This window comes from Oncorhynchus mykiss, chromosome 15 (assembly GCF_057628025.1).
Source record: "Oncorhynchus mykiss isolate SJ-2025 chromosome 15, ASM5762802v1, whole genome shotgun sequence".
NCBI classification, from domain to species: domain Eukaryota; kingdom Metazoa; phylum Chordata; class Actinopteri; order Salmoniformes; family Salmonidae; genus Oncorhynchus; species Oncorhynchus mykiss.
Genome location: NC_143036.1, coordinates 60,902,802 through 60,920,759, shown reverse-complemented (window position 1 = coordinate 60,920,759; position 17,958 = coordinate 60,902,802). Strand labels below are relative to the sequence as shown.

The window sequence follows — 17,958 nt, the reverse complement described above, 5'->3', positions numbered from 1 at the left end:
GTGCGTCTGGGATGGTCGGCTGAAGCGGACAGGGCTTTTGGTCGCCTGAAGGCTCTTTTTACCACGGCTCCCGTGCTGGCGCATCCGAACCCCTCTTTGGCATTCATAGTGGAGGTGGACGCGTCCGATGCTGGGGTTGGAGCCGTGCTCTCCCAGCGCTCGGGTACGCCACCGAAGCTCCGCCCCTGTGCTTTCTTTTCTCAGAAGCTCAGCCCGGCGGAGCGAAACTATGACGTGGGGGATCGGGAGCTGCTGGCTGTTGTCAGGGCCCTGAAGGTGTGGAGACATTGGCTTGAGGAGGCTCAACACCCTTTTCTCATCTGGACTGACCACCGTAATCTAGAGTACATTCGGGCAGCGAGGAGACTGAACCCTCGTCAGGCAAGGTGGGCCATGTTTTTCACCCGATTTAGGTTTACCATCTCCTATAGACCAGGCTCCCAGAACACTAAGGCAGATGCACTGTCCCGACTATATGATACGGAGGAGCGGCCATCGATCCTGCGCCCATCCTCCCGGCTTCTTGTCTAGTGGCATCTGTGAGGTGGGAGGTGGACGCAGACATCGAGCGAGCGTCGCGTGTTGAGCCTACTCCACCACAGTGTCCAGCGGGATGGGTGTACGTTCCGCTGGAAGTTAGAGACAGGTTAATTTGGTGGGCTCACACGTCCCCCTCCCCATCCCCTACCCGGGGATCGGTAGGACGGTGCGATGTCTTCGTGGGAAGTACTGGTGGTCCATTTTAGCCAAGGACGTGAGGGTTTATGTGGCCTCCTGCTCGGTGTGCACTCAATTTGTGTTAAATGCTCTACAACAAAGCTTTCTTAGTGTCCAACAAGCTTTCTCCATCCTTAACCTTGTTCTGAACATCTCCAAAACAAAGGTCATGTGGTTTGGTAAGAAGAATGCCCCTCTCCCCCACAGAAGTGATTACTACCTCTAAGGGTTTAGAGCTTGAGGTAGTCACCTCAAACAAGTACTTGGGAGTATGGCTAGACTGTTCTTCTCTCAGCACATATCAAAGCTGCAGGCTAAAGCTAAATCTAGACTTGGTTTCCTCTATCGTAATTGTTCTTCTTTCACCCCAGCTGCCAAACTCACCCTGATTCAGATGACCATCCACCCAAGCTAGATTGCGGAGATATAATTTATAAATCGGCAGGTAAGGGTGCTCTCGAGTGGCTAGATGTGCTTTACCATTCTGCCATCAGATTTGACACCAATGCTCCTTATAGGACACATCACTGCACTCTATACCCCTCTGTAAATTGGTCATCTCTGTATACCCGTCACAAGACCCACTGGTTGATGCTTATTTACAGTGCCTTGCGAAAGTATTCGGCCCCCTTGAACTTTGCGACCTTTTGCCACATTTCAGGCTTCAAACATAAAGATATAAAACTGTATTTTTTTGTGAAGAATCAACAACAAGTGGGACACAATCATGAAATGGAACGACATTTATTGGATATTTCAAACTTTTTTAACAAATCAAAAACTGAAAATTTGGGCGTGAAACAGAGTCTCCCTATCTTATCTGTTTCCCTAGCTCTGCGGCTCAGTGAAGTCAAGGTAAATCCCTGTTGGTCAGAGTTTTTCGGGTTCACTTCCTTCTCATTGCTGCAGGACCACACGCACAGGGGTGTGACAAAGCCCCCAGATTGAGGGGACACTTATCAGGACTTCCAAACGCAGGGGACAACTCAAGGTCACTCTAAATTGGCTCACGAGAGAGATCTGTCCACAACCTCAAGGCAATCTGAGTCCTGCTCCTCTCTTCAATGATGTGTAACGCCCCTGGCCACTCTGTGGCACTAAGAAGGCTGACCGGTGTCTTGCAAATGGAGCGGGAGCTAGAAGAAGGGAGTGATTCTCCTCTGTGTCCTTGGAGCAGAGACTGACAAAGAGCTCAAAGTCAGGGAGTGTTTAACACCACCATACTGTTATCTTATATCAAGTTTGATGGTAGGTTTGGCCTTCATATTGACAGTACGTTTCAAGATATTTCACATCATAGCCACTAGAGTAAGCTCTGACCTCAGGCTATCAAAGCCATGGTCATAGTGACTTTGTTGTCTTGCATCTTACTCACAGACACTACACAGCAGGATCAGGGAGAAAGTTTTCTTCACTGTTTCAGAGTCAAGTGTATGCAAAGGTTCTGCTGCACAAACTTCAAACTAATTGCCTCCCAGTATCAGGGGGGGATCTCTCCCTCCCGCTCTCTCAGAGCAGTGAGACAAAGCAGAGCCGTGGGCTGTGGTGGTTACTGGGGTGCAATGCCTCCTCAGTGGAGCTCTGGGACAGTCATGTTGTGCACAGCAGAGGGGAGCAAACGCCGATGATATTTTTCTCAGTTTCTCAGAATGTTGATCCTTGTGGCATATTAGTCTACATAGTAAATATGGATTACACTCCCCTTCCTCCACTGTAACTCTACCTAATTCTTGCTCCTGCTGTTGATGTCTATATTTGAACATTTGTTAAATATGAAAAGGCATTGAGTAATTTCCCCTTGCCTTGAACGTACATGGATTGAATCATCGTCTTCCTTTTGACACTGCACACATACACATAATGATGAACAAAATTCCATCTTCATTGATGCTTGAAAAACCTTGCTTTCATTCAAATGCATTTTTAATCAATAACATCAGTAATTCGAGGCCAAACTGTATTGTTTTGCAATTATGTGTTTGAGTGTTGCCTCAAGGTGGAGGAGTGAGGCACATCAAATCTGCCTCCTGATTCACGGAAAGAGAATATTAATGAATTAGCCAATATTAATGACAAAAACACTATGTTTGTGGAGGAAAGTTTGTTAAGGTTATTGGAGTTAGCTGAAAGGATTCATTAATGAGCACATGGCTCACAGAGAGTAAAAGCAGCCCCCCTGCTCTTCCCCCAAGACATTGTCCAATGGTTGTTATGCTAAACACTTAATTAATACCACGCATATCATTAGTGGAAAATTAAGATTCAAATGCCAGCAGACATTAATTACCGCTGAAGAACTTGTCGAGCATTTCTGCCATGAATGCTAACAATCTGCCAAGAGTCATTTATGAACATTCCGTTTCATCTCTGTCATCTAGCAGACACAATGAAGATGCTTCGTATCACTAAACCACCTGTTGTTCTGCCCTGACCTTACATGCTATGTATGTCTGAGAGCAGAGATTTAAACAATTGTTGTTGAATATGTTACACAGTTACACATGTATTATACTGTGGTGATGTAGATACAGTGAGGACTTCATAGTGATCAAGCCAAAGTAGGGACTCTAAATTGAGAGGGGACTAGCCTAATTATATTTTTCACTCATTAAAATTGTTTCGCAAGAATACTAAGCCTACAGTGTTTCATTGGATCATTCATTGCAGAAGCTTGGTAATGAACACATTTTTCTGTGGGGGAGGTTGAATATATAGGTGTTTTAAATTATAAATTGATCACAGCATTTTGAGTGAACTATGTGTTCACATAAGAACTGTTTGGCCAGGTAATTGATTTGCTAATATGTGCAGTTCGCCTTTAAAACTAGCCCGAGACTCAGTACCAATCCATTACATTTTAAAATATATATAAAGAAGATGATGATGGCCATTGGGTCTGTGCCAAGCTATAAACACCTTCTTAATTAAATTCCCTACACAGATAATTAATTGATTTCCAACCGCCATGCTGAGCACCTCTTACAGCAGTTACCTGCTGGGCAAGTTAATCGTCAGGTTAGATACTTAGCCTGAGGTGGCTTTGTGCTGTGAATTATAATGATAGCAAGTCGTTTCAATTCCGTCAGAGTGAGCTGATAACAGTTTTCCTAATCATATTAATACCCATAATACCACAATGTGGGCACTTCTTAATTTACAATATGCCTACATATCACATATATTTCATTTTTATCATTCATAACATAAGTGATCATTTAGCATCCCTAAAGGCGGTAGAAAACCAGCTGATATTTGTTAAGTTTTAGTGCATCATGATTATTATTATTTTGATGTATTGAGTGGTTTGCAAGGACATTAAGTGATTCAGGAATCCATCTTTAGAGAAGCAACCTTGTCCTCGATAAGCTGAAAGTCATTGTCCACTTCAGGCTAAAGAACAGGCACTGATGGACTCAATATTCTTATTTTGTTAGGGCATTACAAAAGAGTGAGGGAGATAGGGCAGTGCATGACCATCTTAGCAAAACAAATGACCTAACCTTTTATATCACTCCTCAGAACTCTTAATTTGGACTTAAATGAAACCTCATTAAACATCCAAAAAAAGTGTGACAATGTACTGTCGTTTTAATTGTTATGGTAATCACCATACACAACAGATATGGAGAAACAGGCAATAACTGGCTAAAATACACCTTTAACATAATGGTGGACACATGCCAGGGTGTTTTGAAAGACAGATAACATTGGCAAGATCCCTATACTGTAAATTCTACTGGACTAGTCTCTCTCCAGCTGGTTTTTACCCATGTTTCATGTTTACACTTCAGTGTATTACACTACAGCATGCTACTTAGCTCACTCTCTGGACAGAAAGAGCCATCCAAATAGAACGAGTACCTGCTCCAGTCCTGGCGTAATAAGCTTGGTTTCACACCTGCCTCTTCAAAACTGTACCGTGGGCTGTCCCTGCCAAAAATGTCAAGAACAATTCAGTGGGCAACATTACTAACGAGCCATGCTTTCAAAATGCTGGGAACCTACTCGTGGAATTTGGCACAAACCGTATTCCTTCTGTTTTTCAAGTTTAAAGATGACTTCCAAAAACATTATACCAAACACAAGTTCATGCTTTTAGTGTTACTCCTCACAACTAAATCTGGAATTATTCAGATTGAACACATTAGTTCATCAGTGAGGTCTGGGTTAATGTGTTGTCCTAGAGTAGATTAGAGTTGGCAGGGGGCTTAAATGATGCTGGAACATTCTAATTAGAACTCAGTGGGAGCTGCCTGTTTAAATGGATGGAGTAATGAGATGAGTCATTCTCTCAGTGGTAACTTAATCACCATGCTGTATTTTACCCTACAAAGGCCTGGCATTCACCTGAACCAGGGCTCATTGACATGGATTAAATCATCTGTATCACTAAAACTGTGATTGCACTTTCTTCTGTCTTCTTTATGGAGTCCAATCGACCACTGTAGCCTGAAGTTTGATACATCAAGACTGCCATCCTAAGGACAATGATGGTACTACAGATAAGATGACTGCTGGTGTGTCATAGGTCTTGAATGCAAGGATCAAAATTGAGCATGCAGATGTGCGTAGCATTTATATATTCGACATTGGTTCTGCACTTCAACTGAGATGTATGAAATCACCCATTATGTACAGGAGTCAACTGCTTGGTCCTATGTGAACCAAGTCAGTCAGTTCCAATTCCAAAATCATGTTGCTAAAGTTGTTTTACAGGAGGCAGATTTGGGGAAAATACCATAAAGGAAGGACCTATTGAATTAGATTACAAATTACACCAGCCATTCAAACAAGTATAAAAGTCATAAATCCACATACTCAGGTGTATGTATGGAACAAAAAGGATCATGTCACAAAGCACAGTGTTGTTCAATATGGCAATTAACATAGTTCAGTTAATAATTCTACAAGTAATTGTATTGTTTTATATGAATGGCAGTATATTTTATTGTGTGGTATTCCCATAGTCCTTTGGATAATATCCTCTAACTGCTGTTGTTTACTAGTTATTATGCAGTTAACACTAATCCCCTGCTTGCCTATGAGGGTGTCATTTTTTTGCAAACTACACAAATGAACCTAATCTTCTTTTCTTTGTCTTATTCAACCAACTCTTCTTGTTGTTTGATCCCATGTAAAATATATGCCCTCTGTAGTGCCTGTTGGTGGAGTATACATTAAAGACAAGTACAGTGTAACTTTCACCACACTATTTCTAATTACAATTCAAATGTCGTAGTCGATGTCTGGACTCTTTGCGATAGCCTGAGAGTCACCATATGCAGTATATGGTGTGGGAAGATTATGAGGCTAATCCCCGCGTAACCGTTCCTCATTAATCCAAAGAAGGATAACGGATTCTCAAAATGCTAATGTCCTATAAAAATGTCCCCAGTTACATTTTACAGTAGGAAGTTTATAAGATGTAGAGGTCGTGTTTGCCATCATCTGTCTGGGGAATACGTTTTTTGTTTTTACTTTCCCCCCACACACTGAAAAAGAGAGGCCTCAGCTGCACTGACATTCAGAGGACAACAGTGTACCTTAAAATATAGGTGAGAATCAGTGGAGGCTCCTCAGAGGAGGAAGGGGAGGATCATCCTCCACAGTGAATTTCATAAAAATGTATGTCCTGAATACAAAGTGTTATGTTTGGGGCAAATCCAACACAACACATCACTGAGTACCACTCTTCCTATTTTCAAGCATGGTGGTGGCTGCATCGTGTTATGGGCATACTTGTCATCTGCAAGGATTTGAGAGTAAAAATAAATAAATGAAGAAAACTGAATAAAGATAAGAAGAGGCAAAACCCAAGAGGAAAATCTGGTACCATCAGCTTTCCAACAGACACCGGAGTTGCTTGCCAAGACGACATTGAATGTTCCTAAGTGGCCTACTATAAAGTGTTGACTTAATAAATTGGCTTGAAAATCTATGTCAAGACTTAAAAATGGCTGTGTAGCAATGATGAACAACCAACTTGACAGAGCTTGAAGAATTTAAAAAAGAATGATGTGCAAACATTGTGTTATCCAGGTATGCAAAACTCTTATTCGAGATTTGGAGACAATTTATGCTTCATCCAAAGATGTGGTCGTAGGCGCAGTTTGGCTTGTGTGACTCAATTGCGGAGCCAAAATTGAGCTCTACCGCATCGGCGTGCGTCTCTCAAATGTTTTAACAATATGGAGGGCTCCGTATAGACATGACTGGTTGACGGTAGGTGAGAGCAGGAGGTCCTGCATAAACACAAACTCATTTCCTTTACAACAACTCTGAGCTGCTCGGCGAAGCGCAAGAAGTATGAATGCTATGATTTCTGCGGAAGCCATATCACCATAAATGCTGCACGGCCAATGCAGATGTCAGATTGAACATGCAGCGTTTTCACCCAGAAAGACTCACAGCTTTCATCGCTGCTAAAGGTGATTCTAACATGTATTGACTCAGGGGTTAATAAATACATATGTAATGAAGGTGTTTTATTTTTTAGATTTTAATCCCACTTTGTAACACAACAAAATGTAGAACAAGTCAAAGGGTGTGTATACTTTCAGAAGGCGCTGTATATGGCCTTGAGAAGTAACATCACTTGTACAACTTGTTCAAGAAATTATTTGCTCATCTAATGGATAAATGATTCGGTCATCTGATGGATAAATGATTTGCTCATCTGATGGATAAAGGAATGACGCTGACATGAATTAATGCATACTTCTTGATAACATGAAACATGCTTATTTAGATTTCATACTGTCTTCAGGGAATGCGGTGTCTGTTTAATGTAACTTGGGTATTAACTGAGTACTTTGTAGAATTCGTTTTTTTAAACTTTTGCCAATTCATAAATGCTAATGCGATAATAATCAAGGCTCAATATCATTCATAATAATCAAATATTTATTTCAACAAGTTGACTTATTCAGTACAGTACAATAAAATCTATTAACAGTGAACTCACAGTTCTCAGTCATTGTATGTCCACATGGCAGAGTAGAGGGGTGGACAGTCCCCCTTGGAAATGTGTTCCCACCCTTCAGTCTTGAAATAAGTTTTACAGGCATCATATACCCTTCACAAACACCAACTTTGGAACAGCTGTAAAAGTACGACCAAAAAATATTCGCCAAATTTATCAATATCCAAAAGGAAACCACTCCATCACATTCTTTAGCATTAGAGTCCACAAAAGTGTGCCATAAAAACATATATTTCCCTTCAGGAGGTAATTTCATACAATTTTTGACACAGTCATTCTGCTAAGGGCAGTGGTAGGTAGGTTGCCCAGGTTTCTGCAAGGATCCTCACAATAGCACCCATGGAAATTAAATTACAATTCATTTGTACACATAATAACACATTAAAGGTTTGCGGAATACCGATCTCGGTTCTCAAAATCTCTGTAGGCAAACTTGGCGTCCTTCTTGTCATGTGGGATGCGGCCGAAAGGGGCGTGGTCATTGAAGCAGGTGTCGAATACCTCGTCCACCACTTTCTCTGCCTCCTCTCGGCTCACCTTCCTAACAGCAAGGATGGAACGCAAGGCACGTCCCCGAACACATTCCTGATAGGTAGTAGTGAATGGGTTAGGTAGGAAGTTCTTCATGTGAATATTGGCCAGCATTAGCACTTCTTGTTAATCGCTAAGCACTGAAAAAGGCAGTGCTATACTTGTTATTACATTGTACTACAGTTTCAACTAAACAGGTTGTCAATTCAAACATAACATTCCACGGGTTGGGGAAAAAAAATAATGTTTTGCTATACCATGAAGGATAGCAGTTTTGACTGAAATACATACAAGTAAGAATAATTTTGTTTGCAGTGAATTCACATGATCTCCAGATATTACCTGATGGTGCTTCTTGAGGCCAAAGTTGAACCTGGATACTTCATTATGGAAAGAGCAATCCCCACTGAGATTGGCTGCTCGAATCTAAATTTTTTTTTTAAAAAAGAGTCGAACAATTAACATGACTTCCTTTAAAAACACAATTAAAACTGATTACAAACACAATTCATTTCCCCATAACATGCATGTTTATCTCTTGGTCTCACCTCTGAGCAGGCCAAGTGCTTGAAGTTGTTAAACCAATCCACATGCGCCCGGCAGTGGTCAAAGGCATGGATGAGCTCATGTGTAACCACCCGGTTCATGTGGGACTGCTGGTGAATATTATTCTGACACAAAACAATCTAGAAATGGGAAGGGGGGAAAAACAATTGGTATCTTACAGATATGATACAAAGTACACAATGTAGCATGTGAACCTGTACACAAAGGTAACGGTTCTAGCTGTCTTACTTGTGATGATGTTGCATCAAAACCGCCACTGACAGTCCCATCACAGTCTTCACAGGAGAAATGTCTATCTTTGTACACTGCACTGAAGAGACAAAATAATAATTGACAAAGGGGTGGCATAATGATGTCAAATGTACATTAGCATGGAAGAAAAAGAAGAAAAAAAACGGCATGATATATCTATTACATCACGTGTCAAACTCATTCCACAGAGGGCAGAGTGTCTGCGGGTTTTCGCTCCACCCCTGTACATGACTGATGAATTAAGGTCAGTAATTAGTAAGGAACTCTCCTCACCTGGTTGTCTAGGTCTTAATCAAAAGGGAAAAAAAAGAAAGAAAAAAAAAGACACTCGGTCCCCGGTATATTTAGATTGACCATCCTGTGTTACCTACAGTGACTGTACAAAACATAGTTGTTTTTTTGTTATTTTTCCCTTTCACCTTTATTTAACCAGGTAAGCTAGTTGAGAACATGTTCTCATTTACAACTGCGACCTGGCCAAGATAAAACAATGCAGTGCGACACAAACAACAACAGAGTTACACATGGAATAAACAAGCGTACAGTAAATAACACAATAGAAGAGAAAAAAAAAAAACATTAGGACACCTGCTCTTTCCATGACAAACTGGCCAGGTGAAAGCTATGATCCCTTATTGATGTCACTTGTTAAATCCACGTCAATGTAGATCAGTGGGATTTAAAGTCGGGGTCGCGACCCCACTAGGGAACTGCACTGGCGTCGCTGCTGGGTTTTTCAAGCTCAACAGTTTCCGTGTGTATTAACAATGGTCCACCACCCAAAGGACATCCAGCCAACTTGACGACTTTGGGAAGCATTGGAAGTCAACATGGGCAAGCATCCCTGTGGAACACTTGACACCTTGTAGAGTCCATGCCCCAACTAATTGAGGCTGTACTGAGGGCAAAAGGGGGTGCAACTCAATATTAGGAAGGTGTTCCTAATGTTTTGTACACTCAGTGTATAATATAATAGATAATGTAGCAAAACTGTGATGATATATTATAATTTTATTTATTTTACCTTTTTAACTAGGCAAGTCAGTTAAGAACAAATTCTTATTTTCAATGACGGCCTAGGAACAGTGGGTTAACTGCCTGTTCAGGGGCAAAAAAGACAGATTTGTACCTTGTCAGCTCAGGGGTTTGAACTTGCAACCTTCCGGTTACTAGTCCAACGCTCTAACCACTAGGCTACCCTGTGGTTAGAGCTTGACTTCTGTTCATGTGACTAAAGCCTTACAATATGTCTTATTCTAATTGTAATGTCTGTCTTACAATTATACTGAACAAAAATATAAACGCAACATGTAATATGTTTGTACCCTGTTTCATGAGCTGAAAAAAAGATCCTGGAAATTTTCCATAAGCACAGATGCTTATTTCTCTCAACATGTGTGCACAAATTTGTTTACATCCCTGTTAGTGAGCACTAGTGAAAATCCATCCACCTTACAGGTGTGGCATATCAAGAAGCTGATTAAACAGCATGATCATTACACAGGTGCACCTTGTGTTGGGGACAATAAAAGGCCACTAAAATGTGCAGTTTTGTCACAAAATACAATGCCACACATGTCTCAAGTTGAGGGAGCGTGCAAATGCCATGTTGACTGCAGGAATGTCAACCAGAGCTGTTGCCAGAGAATACAATTTTAATTTCTCTACCATAAGTTGCCTCGAATGTCATTTTAGAGAATTTGGCAGTACGTCCAACTGGCCTCACAATCATAGACCATGTGTAAACACATCAGCCCAGGCCCTCCACATCCGGCTTCTTCACCTGCGGGATCGTCAGAGACCAGCCACCTGGACAGCTGACGAAACATGGGTTTTGCACAACCGAAGAATTTCTGCACAAACTGTCAGAAACCATCTCAGGGAAGCTCATCTGCATGCTCGTCGTCCTCACCGGGGTTTTGAAGTTCAGTGTCATAACTGACTTCAATGGGAAAATGCTCACCTCGATGGTCACTGGCAAGCTGGAGAAGTGTGCTCTTCACAGACGAATCCCAGTTTCAACTGTTCCCGGGCAGATGGCAGACAGCGTGTGTAGTGCCGTGTGGTTTGCGACTGGTTTGCTGATGTCAACGTTGTGAACAGAGTGCCCCATGGTGTCAGTGGGGTTATGGTATGGGCAGGCATAAACTATGGACAATGAACACAATTGCATTTTATCGATGGCAATTTGAATGCACAGAGATACCTTGACGAGATTCTGAGGCCCATTGTCAAGCAATTAATCCGCTGCCATCACCTCATGTTTCAGCATGATAATGCTGTGTCCCAAGGATCTGTAAACAATTCCTGGAATCTGAAAATGTCCTAGTTCTTCCACGGCCTGCATACTCACCAGACATGAAGCCTATTGAGCATGTTTGGAATGCTCTGGATCGACGTGTACAAAAGCGTGCTCCAGTTCTCGTCTATATCCAGCAACTTCGCACAGCCATTGAAGAGGAGTGGGACAACATTCCACAGGCCACAATCTACAGCCTGATCAACTCTATGCAAAGGACATGTGTCACGCCTCACGAGGCAAATGGTGGTCACACCAGATACTGACTGGTTTCCTTATCCACGCCTCTACCTTTTTTTTTTAAAGGTATCTGTGACCAACAGATGCACGCATATCTGTATTCCCAGTCATGTGAAATTTGTAGATTAGGGCTTAATGAATTCATTTAAATTGACTGATTTCCTGTAACTCAGCAAAATCTGAAATTGTTACATGTTACGTTTATATTTTTGTTCAGTGTACAATAAATCAGTGTCATGGCAGCTAGACCCGAGTAACGTGTTTTTTGCAATGAATGAGCTGCGCCGGGTGATACAAGGAGGAAACACAGTCCTGGGATTGGATGGGCTATGCTATGAGCAACTTAAACACCTGGATGATTTGTTACTGGAGGAGGTACTGGCGTTAACAGTAGGAGAAGAAGGGGCATTACCAGCACTGTGGAAACATGCCTTAGTGGTACCAACTGTAAAACCGTGAAAAGACCCGGGTTCATACAGACCCATAGCGTTGACCTCTGTACTGTGTTAAGTAATGGAAAGAATGGTCACAGACAGATTAGTACATATGTTTGAGAGTAAATGTATGTTTTCCTCGTACCAGAGTGGTTTTAGGTTAGGAAGGTGTACTATGGACTCAGTGCTAGTACTGGACTGTGATATAAAGAAGGTGCTGGCCAACAAGGAGGGAGTGGTGGTGTTGTTTCTGGACATTGAAATGGCATACGACATGCTCTGTAAAGGGGGACTGCTGCTGGAGCTATATTCTGCTGGGGTGAGTGGTTGCTGTTTAATTGGATCCAGGATTTCTTCAAGAACCGGACCACACAGGTCGAAGTTGGTGGAGCTTATTCTGAGTTAGTGGGGATAGAGAATGGGACACCGCAGGTAAGTGTAATTAGTCCAGTTTTATTTAACATAAATGGTGAATGCCATGTTCCAGGATGTTGGGCCTGGTTTGGGCCTTTCCCTGTTTTCCGATTATGGGGCGCTCTGGAAAAGAGGAAGGAATATCCTGTTTGTGGTCCAGAAGGTGCAAGAGGCAATGGAAAAGGTGGTGGATTGGGCAGATAAGTGGGGATTTAGAATTTAAGCATTGCGCTGCGGTTGTGCTGTGGGGCATTTCAAACTACCCCTATCCCTGCGTTGTTGACTGAAATGGAGGAGGTTCCGTTGAGGCTACAACTAGCTAAGCTGGCATTGCACTATGGGATGAAAGTGCAGGGGCATGTATCATCTCACCCTGCAAGGTGTCTGTTAGGGGAGGCATGGGAATGGGGAGAGGGAACTGGAGTGAGAAGAGGTAGGCCAAGCTATCTGACCCAAGTGCACTAATGGGGGGTGGAGTCAGGAATGGTAGGTCTGGAAGTGGGGGTCCCTGTCTGCTGGCTGTGTGTTCCACGGAGGCTGTTGCCAGAGCCTGATGTTGACATGAACATTCTTGATGTAATAAGGACTAAGGACTGTAGAGAGCCTTCTCCGGTGGTTGAGGCCCATCTGCCGTGAGCCTGGGGTTCCCTACTTACACATATTAACAGATGGATCGAAGAAACCAGGCAGTGGGAGAGCAGAGTTTGGGATACATGTTCCCAGTTTCAGATACATCAGGGGAGGCAGCTGTCTGATGGAGTTTCAGTCTTCTCTGCTGAAATGCTACTACTAGTGTGACCATTGGGATGGGTCAAATAAGTGGGCCCTAAAACTGTGTTTTGTGTTCAGACTCTGCTGCCAGCCTCGTTGCGCTGAGAGAAGGGAAGTCAAAGGCACACCCAGACCTGATAATAGAGCTGATGATGGATTTTTATAAGGTGGGGCAGAAAGGCTGCAAGGTAGGTTTTCTGTGGGTCCCAACTCATGTTGGGGTAGGAGGAAATGAGGCAGCCGATATGGTGGCAAAGGCCGCTTTCAGGAGGGAGATGTGGTGGTCCCATTAGGGGGGATGGAATGTAGGAGTGGGCGAGAGAGGAGCGGGGTAGGAAGTTTTTGTCTGTCCAGAATTCTAAGAGGAAGGGTAGTAGGTATCTGGGGAGAGAAAGGAGGGATGGGGTTCTGTTGATGAGGCTGAGGTTGGGGCATTGTGGATTGGGAAGTGAGTTATTGTTAGTGGAGAAACACTCAGATGGCAAGTCTGAGGAATGTGGGGTGGTAGAGACTGTACTACTGTGACGCATGTTCTGTTATAGCAGACAGTATGCTGAGAATAGGAGGATATTTTTCTGTGAGCTGACTAAATTGGGTGTAACCACATTTTCGCTTGTAACTATTTTGGGCTCAAATGACAGGCGGAGCAAAATAGAAAGGAAGCTGTTGTGGTTTCTTCATTCCATCTGCTTGCACCTAGGCTATTTATATAATGAAGTGTGTTTTTCACTCTCCAGCCTGAGAAAGGCAGCAATACGCATTACAGTGTCTAGTCTGCTGGTAACTAATAGGAGGAAGAAGAAGAATTATGGCAGCTGACAGCCTTGTTGAGTTGTGATTGATGATGCTAGTGGCTGGCTGACACTTACCATCCTGAGCTTTTCATGGCTCCAAGGAGAAGCTTTGCATATGGACCTGAAAGGGAGATAGAATGAGATTAGGCCTAATCGGTTATGCACCATGACAGCAATCAGGTCATTCAACAACTAGCTTATAGCTAACTGGCTTACTCATGACAGTCTCTTTACTATTCAACGATTGCTAGCTAGTTGGCTAGCTAAGCTTGCTAGAAACATGGCTATGACGTATATGACAAATGTAAACATGGCATCAATGGTTACACGGTCATCTAGCTAACTATTGCCATGCGATTTATTTGAGGATGACAGACATATCAGCTTGCTAGCCTGTTAGCTTACTTGTTTCCATTGCGAATTGTAGCATGACCTGACATTTGTGATTGAAAGTGAACAAGCTTTCTGCTATCGATCCCTTTTGGAACTTTCCCGAATTCCTCTCCGGGAATAGGTTATATCCATAGTCCTCTTCTTGCTGTTCAGTTTGATCCATTGCATGAAAATAGTTCCTAAAATAGCTACTTACAGCCTAGCAACGAGAGGTCGTTCTGTTTTTCAAATCACGTGGTAAACCAGACCGAGGTAAAAGTAGTTTGATATTAGATATTCGTTTTTCAATCATCAATAGCTCTTACACGGTGGGCCATGACTATGATAATGATATACTGTATTTTTAAAATAATATAATATAATATAATATATATATATATATATATGAGAGAAAGAGATGTATGGAGAAAAATCCACAAACATTTTTCTATCCATCCATGCTGATTCAGAATATACAATTTTCATAGTCAAGGCATGCTTGGATCAATAACTATTGACAAGAGAAAACAGAATATCCAGTATAAAACTAATTTTACCTTGTAAACCAGAGGTGAAAGATTAAATTAATGTCTGCGACAACATTGTTGTTAGCTAGTTATAGAAAATACATTTGCTTTTTCTAAAATAATTACAAACTAGGTTTATTGAAACACATTACTCTATGCATTGGCAAGTGACATTAACTGCGTGCACGTTCGGTACAGTGTTGCCAACTAGCTTTCAGTGAAAGTTGCTAGAGGCAGGTCGATTTGTTGCTAAAAGTTGCTAAATGACGTTGGGATGTCATTGCGACGTAGTAACGTAAAACTGCGTCATTACACAGAATACACAATAACGTTACTCAAATTGACTGGCCATCTCGGCGAAAAACATGATTTCACATTTGTTAGTTTAGATTTGTTTATTTATTATCATATATTTTTATTTGGAAAAGTAATATAAACACAACACATTTTATATGATCACATTTTTATTTTTAAACACAACACATTGAATTATTGAACAATTAAATTGTATTTATTATCTTTTTAACTAGTGAACCTACACATTCTGAACAATTAAAGTTTTAAGCAGTGTATTGGTAGTTAGTTAACATGTTACCTAACTGATCAACATTTATAGGTACAGGCTAATACCAAGGTATATATGCTATCTCATTGAACAAATAATGAGGTATGTGCTAGGCAACTCTCTTCAGCTCTCTCCAGGTTGTTGTGGTGCTTGGCTGGCTAGCTGCTCAATGGTCTCCTCCAGATATTGCCACTGTTCTCACACACACTGCAGTACACACTACCACCATCAGTTGTGTGTCTCTGCCAGTTCCAGAAAGTCCACTCCTTGCGTACGTACTGTAAATACGATGAATCATAGATTGGCAATCCTCTTCATCTTCACTGTCCACCTGCATTGTCAGGGAGCTGGAACCAGCAGTAGAGGATGGAGTGGCCTTAAATCTGTACGCTGCTGTGGTGCCAAACTGCTGCAGAACTTCACCTGGTAGTTTATGCTGGTAACAGGTATCACCAGCCAGCTTCAGTCCATACCGCACCAGGAGTATGGAGCTGAGAGTGTGAAGTGACATTCTATTTCTTAACTTTGATTTGACCACACTCGTTTGGCTGAACAGCCGTTCAACCTCCGCATTTGAGTGTGGTAAGGAGAGGACAGTGAGTGCAGCTTTGCACAGTTCTTCAAATGGATTTGACACGGAAGAGTCAGTTGTAGTTATTGACTTCACTTCAAAACTCGACTGTATTTTCAGTTGAGTCCCACCTAAACAGATGGATGTTTCTCCATTGGAAACAATTTGATCAATTGTTTGGGGCTGGTATCCCAGTAGCCCAGCTACTTTAATAATTTCAGTGGTGCCTTTATTGTGCTTTAGTGTTTCCTTAACACTGAACAAGGCCATGTTTCGCAAGACTTCTAGGTTGTCTGGGAGCCTTGCTTGCAGCTCCTTGCTTAAAGCAACAATGTAGTTGATGCACTGTCTCCGAATGACCTTTTTGTCCTCTGGCGCAAGACTGAGTTGGTACACCATGCGCTAGAAAAGGTACCGAAGGTATGGCATCCTTCAGGACATCCATTTTTGCCATAGGGTTGACTACTTTGCTGCAAATTGATGTTAAAAGGTGTACCAGATTGTCCAAAAGCTTGACAGGATCTGTTTGCTCACCCTCAAATGACTTCACTGCAACTTGTACGTCGGACAGGATTGATTTAAAGAATATCAGGTAGACATAGTTGGTCTTGTCCATGTACATGGCGTGGAGCACATCAGCCATGTAGCAACGCTCACTGGCATTGGTCAACTCAAAGTGGAGTTTCAGTTCTTCCCACTGGCTCAATATATGAGTTACCGCAGGCTCAATCGATAGCCAACGTGTGGCACACACTTTGGTGATCTGCAGGGGTTTCTGGCCACAATTAACGCCTCACGCCGTTTTGTGGAAATCGAAAACCAGTTGTAGGTTTCCCTGATTAAGTACTCAACACTCCTAGGGATGGTTTCTTTGTATTCTGCACAGACAGCCAATTGTGAACACTGGCACACACAGCAGATGAGTACCAAATTGGGCAATGCACATTTTTCCTTTAAAATCTTGTGCACCCCAGTCATCACGGACGCATTATCAGTGCCAATACCCTGAAGATTCTCTTTTTTAAGGTTACACTTCCCAAGAAACTCAACTACCGCCTTTGCTATTGATCTGGCATCGCCCCCTCCAATTCAACCAGCCCGAGAAATGTGGACACCGGGATAAAGATGTCTGACAGTAGGAGTGGACATTTTGGAAAAAGGGGACCCGTGCCTTTTCGCTGATCCATTTGTGGTTTCAGGGTGGGTGAAAACAGAGCTGGGTGCTGTGGAATCTTTGAAGGTAACCAGACGTGGTCTTCGTTTGTTTCTGCTGGTCAGAGGGAGAAGGCGCTCCGCGTTAAAAGGAATGGGGCCAAGAAATGTAAATTGTTTTGCTCTCAAGAAATGGGTGCCATTGAAAGGAGTAATTACTGGAGTAGCAGTAAAAGGTTGACCCGCTGAACGGGAAGATTCCCAATGTTTGTGATGCTCGTCGTTTGGTGCGACAGACAGGGTGTCGTGAGTGGTTTAAATAGAAGCGTCATTGTCGGTTCTTTTGAGTTCTGATTTTGAGTCTGCCCGACAGTGATGTTAGGGTATATACGTTATCCTGTACTGGCTTTTGTGACAAATGCATTATGTTACAGATGAGTCAAAGGAATGTGTAGCATTGGGGAAAGTAGTGGTATGTGTTAATTGTAGGGGTGCCCATGGGGCTGTGGATCAGAAGTGTCCTGTGGAAAAGTTGTCATATGCTGAGGCAGTAAAGAAAGTATAGGAAGATGGGTCAAGGGGGACAGATCCTGAGAGAAGTGGTGTGAGTAGCAGATCTGTACCAGTACAGGAGGATAGGCCAACAAGTTACACATTTTTCAGTACGATTTAGATTTTTAGCATTTATAGCAATGGTTATCAACTGTACTGCAGGGATGGAACGTAAGTCGCAGAAGATGTAGGTTGTGGTGGCAGCTGCTGAGAGGTAT

General features: G+C 42.4%; 1 protein-coding gene across 1 annotated transcript; it reads right to left on the bottom strand.

Moving 5' to 3' along the window:
- Positions 1 to 7,602: 7,602 nt before the first annotated feature.
- Positions 7,603 to 14,659, bottom strand: LOC110490398 (mitochondrial inner membrane protease ATP23 homolog). The gene is made up of 6 exons (XM_090200579.1): positions 14,407 to 14,659; positions 14,077 to 14,122; positions 9,026 to 9,107; positions 8,779 to 8,916; positions 8,573 to 8,656; positions 7,603 to 8,284 (listed from the first exon to the last, which is right to left on the bottom strand). The coding sequence occupies exons 1-6, from the start codon at positions 14,555 to 14,557 to the stop codon at positions 8,081 to 8,083; spliced, it is 705 nt and encodes a 234-aa protein (XP_090056705.1). The 5' UTR covers positions 14,558 to 14,659; the 3' UTR covers positions 7,603 to 8,080.
- Positions 14,660 to 17,958: the final 3,299 nt, after the last annotated feature.